At 37.6% G+C, this 4,489-nt stretch overlaps 1 protein-coding gene across 1 annotated transcript in view; it reads right to left on the reverse strand.

Annotated features, from left to right (window-relative positions):
- Window positions 1-3,777, reverse strand: part of TFB2M (transcription factor B2, mitochondrial) — a gene marked incomplete at its 5' end in the record, with an annotated part of 8,975 nt that extends 5,198 nt beyond the window's left edge. Inside the window, 4 exons of the mRNA XM_010131395.1 lie at window positions 419-508; window positions 2,115-2,263; window positions 2,680-2,833; window positions 3,689-3,777. Coding sequence (XP_010129697.1) covers window positions 419-508; window positions 2,115-2,263; window positions 2,680-2,833; window positions 3,689-3,777 — 482 coding nt within the window. The remainder of the gene's footprint in view (window positions 1-418; window positions 509-2,114; window positions 2,264-2,679; window positions 2,834-3,688) is intronic.
- Between the last annotated feature and the right edge of the window lie 712 nt (window positions 3,778-4,489).

Consider the following 4,489-nt stretch of genomic DNA (forward strand, 5'->3'; position numbering starts at 1 on the left):
AAAAAAAGTCTTTCTTATGAACACAGCTCAGGAGCATCATAGCATGCGCAATAACAAAATGCAGAGGACATAACAAAGAGTAGACTATGACACATTGGAATTGCAGTCCTCTAGTCTCAAACAACCCGTAGCAAGATGGAAAATAGTTATCTGCTGCACAAACATCTCTTCCTTGCCCTCCAGCTTGTGAGAATAAAAGTTTTTTAGTATATGGGCTTGTAATGAAAGTACTGACATCATAGCTGATGCTGCTTAATCGAGTTTTACACAACACATGACTGTTTCAGGTACTTACATCCAAAAGTTTTCAATAGTTCTACAACCAGTTAAATGTCAAATTAGCTTCCAATAAACCCTCTTCTAAAAACTTGTCCATAGCATTAGACCATGTCAGCTGGTAGAAAAAAAAAAAACTTACCATGTGCAGCAGTTGAATTTCACATGCTACTTGCCAAAGTACAGTAAGTGCTTGGAAAGCCCTTGCATCCCCAGGCTTTGCTGTTAATACCTAACAAAATGGCAAAGAAAGAGCATTTTTGTTGCAAAAACTAAGTTTGCTTCTTTATCGAAGAAAAATCCTTACATATATAATTTCTTACCATTTGTGTGGCAAGAAATTCATAGTTAAGTCTAAAACTCCAAGGTAAAGTTACATTCAACTTCAAATATATACTCTGTGCTATTTAGTACATCTTGTCAGAACACACGATTAGAAGACATCACGGCAGTCGAAGTATTTATTTCTTCACGGCAGTTATTTAACTGAACTGTGCAGGAATTTCCAAGTTATAGCTTCTGGCCCCTTTTAAGGCAGAGAAGTTTCACCCAAAAGAAAAACTGGGATATTTTGTATAAAAACCACAACGTGGCAGAGTTATCAGCTCACACTGATAAGATAATATTCCCAATAAGACACACAAGCAGAGTAAGCCAAACATCAGGTGACCTCACTGAATATTAAGCAGCTTGCGCAGTCCAGATCAATATTACAGATGACACAACTCTTAGGGCAAGAAAAACATCAAAATTTCTGTTTTTTTTCTTTGCCCTCAAACAGGGCAAAGAAGGAAGTAACCTGTAGCATAATAAAGACATAACTTTGCATAACAGATTTAGAGAGTCATACGATAAAACATCAAACCACCACCAAAGAAGGAACCAACAGTGACCACTAATGGGTTTTCCAATTGTTTTTACTTAGGTACACAACTCTCATTTAAAGTGGTTCACAATAAACCAGAAAACTTAATAAAAAACCCACAGTGACTGCATTAAATGAATAGTCTGCCCCCTATTTGGTCAAAAATCTGTCCATTAAAAACAAACCATTTCAGTGGGTATTTCAGTGGTGTCCAACCTCTCATTTCACAGAAGAATACACTTAAGGTTTGGGGTTTTTTTCCAGTAGGGTGTTAGACACCACACACGTTGTGTAAGCACATCTGGAAGTCTTTACTTACTTCACGTTCTTAAGGGTTTGTGTCTCTGTATGAACCTCACAGTTTCAGAGAAAGACAATGTACCCTTGTAACCTCTTGTAAGTACAATTCTAGAAGTTTGGGCCAGTGTAAATTAGGGACACATAACCCAGAAAGCTGCCTGCTCTGCACTTCAGTGTACAGAACCTTAATAAAAAGGTGTGTAAATCACTCATATTTTGCTTCAGGTTTTTTTCAGTACTCCATACAAAAATGGCTCAAGAGGACAAGTGCATTTCACTGAGTGTGGTGTTTAGTAACTCTCAATCCTTTTCATGAGGCATTTTGAATTCAGTCTTCATTGCCTATTACCTGCAAGTAGTAAACAGTTCTGTTGTAGATGTACATTACAGAGTTTAAGCACCTCACAAGTTACAACAGAAAGCAGCTAGTCTGCTGCAGCATAAACTTCTCAAGGACCAGTCTTCACATGCGTAAGATTTGTGGTTATGTGACAGCAGATTGTTTCTGACAGTGCTACTGCCGCATAAAGAGAACAAGTAGGAAACAGACAAGACTTAAAAATTCTGTCAGAAAAATAAATTAACCAGCAAAAGCAGTAACTATACAATAGAAACGTTTTTGTATTCTGTGAAGCACTAATTCTTTACTACCCTTAAAATCTCTTATACATACCTTGTACTCTTTTTCACTTATAAAGATGTTGAGTTCTACTCTTCCATATTTGTATATGGAATTGCATTCATACAGGGCAAAAAGAAGCCTCCAAAGTACGTTCCTTTCCTTTTTCTGTGGTAGAATTCCAAAAACTTTCACAGGTACATCTGTTTCAACAGTGTGTAAGAGTATCTTTAAAATTCTGCAGCATGTACTAGACAATCTCACTAATGCTAATGTCTAAACTACAAACAATTAAGAAAAGAAAGTTGGTCAGCACATGTTCAAGGACGAATATAGTTCAAGCTTTAGTCAAACCTAAGCCTAGTTTGCATTAGGCTAAGCCTTTAATAAAGACGAGCAAAAACCTGGTATTTCGTATTGCCACAAGGGTTTTTTTAAGCTATCAATAACCTAAATAAGGCTGAAATATAAGAAGCAGCATCCATAAATCCAGCATACATATTCAAATATGTATTCAAACAGAACATACACCTATGCGTACCAAAATCTCAAAGACTTTGCCAAGCTGCCTATGCACCCTTCAAACATATTGGTAACAAATGCAATCATACATGTATACCTGCCCTCCAAGGAACTGCTGCTACACCCATGGTTTCAAAAAGTTTGTCAGAAGACATTGCAGGTGGCTTCACCGTTCCAGTCACCAAAGGATCCAGTCTGAAGAAGTCACCATAAATTACCTTTAATTGTCCATCCAGGCTATTCTCTAGGGACTGAATAAAATTAGTTTCAGTTGGAGAAATCTGGATGCAGCAACCTGTCTTGCAAAACATGTAACCCAAACAAAAGTTCAAGCACTACCTAAAATTGTTACCCAGTCAACAAGAGTCAAATCTCAGAGCTGCTTCTTACAACTGATAAAAAGAATAGCTTCCTTCACAGTGCAGGGCATTCTGACATCTTTGTGCTGTTCAGCTGGAGCTTTAAAACACATTCTTAAATTAGTAAAGTGTTCTGCAATGTTTTGCAAAAACAGCTATACTCAACTAAGCAAACCACTGCATTTAATGATTTACAACCGGCATTCTTCATACATGCAGACAGAATGCCTTCTACACAGATATTAATGCATGTGAGTCTCTTTGGTTCCAAACCTCTACAGCACTGTAACACAGTTCTTCTACAGTGCAACTTCTGCAGCTCTGCGCCTGGCCTTTGAATCTAGACAAAGCCACAGTGAAGAGGAGAGACAACACATCTATGTATCTTAATATTACCAGTTAACTGCAGGACAGTAGATTAATACCATGAGATAATCAGAATAACCAAGACTTTTTACAGATTCTTTAAAGCTACATGCAGACATCTCACCTAAACATACACAACTACAATGACTCTGATTAGTATCAGCCTCAAATTTATGCATGAAGCTATTCACAGGAAGACTATGAAGCTGCAGAACAACATAAAACCAAACAATACTTACTACTATTAAGCATTATTTTAGATGTTACAAGTAACAATCATTGGCTAATTCTTTTTTGAACCAACAGTTATTACACAATTGTAAGTTAATTTCATATTTTTCCTTTAATTTTTAGGAATGTGCTACCAAAACAAAAGTGTACCTGTAAGTTTGGAAGAAAAGCTGAGTTACTTTCTAGAGCTACCACTCTAACACCTGCATTAAGCAGTGTTCTGGTCAAGATTCCAGGACCTGAAGGAGAAAAATAAAATAAATAAATAAATAGAGAGATAAATAAATAAAATCCCCTCTAAGAAAAAAAAAAACCCTGAAACAATTTTTTTTAAGTTTTTTTTTTTTTTAAGTGATTTGCTTCAGTGGTTTTCCTAACACAACACTTGGGACCTACAACCTCCAACAGAAGGTAATTTGTGTTTGTTTAAACACACTGCAAAACAAGAGTTAGAAAAAAGATTTACACACAGCCAGCCTGAGATTGCTCAGTGAATTACACTACGCACAGCATTACAATTGGATACTGAGAAACTTTAGATACAATGTTTTAAATATTTCTACTACTTTTTCTTCTGCAAACTGAAATATACTTTGAAACCTTACCCACAGTATCTCAGCTAAAAGATCCTTGCAGAAATGTAAAAAAAAACATTAAGGAACTGTAAGGGGCTAGCTGTGTAATGGCCCAGAGTCTTAGGCGTGCTTTTAGAGAGGGAAATAAAGTTTACCTAGAAAACCAAAAACACTACTGGACAGAAATTTACGTCTCTGCTTACTCCACAGCAAAGTATCAACACCAGCGACTCCGTCTCCAGACTGCGCACTCATTCATTCCCCGCAAAGCTCTGTATAAAACGGACACGTCCCGCCCCAGGCGTAGCGCAGCGCCGGCACGCTCAGACGGGTCTCGTCCCGGAGGGCCCGAGCCGCCCCATCACGCACCGCAGCC

This window comes from Buceros rhinoceros, unplaced genomic scaffold (assembly GCF_000710305.1).
Source record: "Buceros rhinoceros silvestris isolate BGI_N320 unplaced genomic scaffold, ASM71030v1 scaffold3472, whole genome shotgun sequence".
In the NCBI taxonomy this organism is placed as follows: domain Eukaryota; kingdom Metazoa; phylum Chordata; class Aves; order Bucerotiformes; family Bucerotidae; genus Buceros; species Buceros rhinoceros.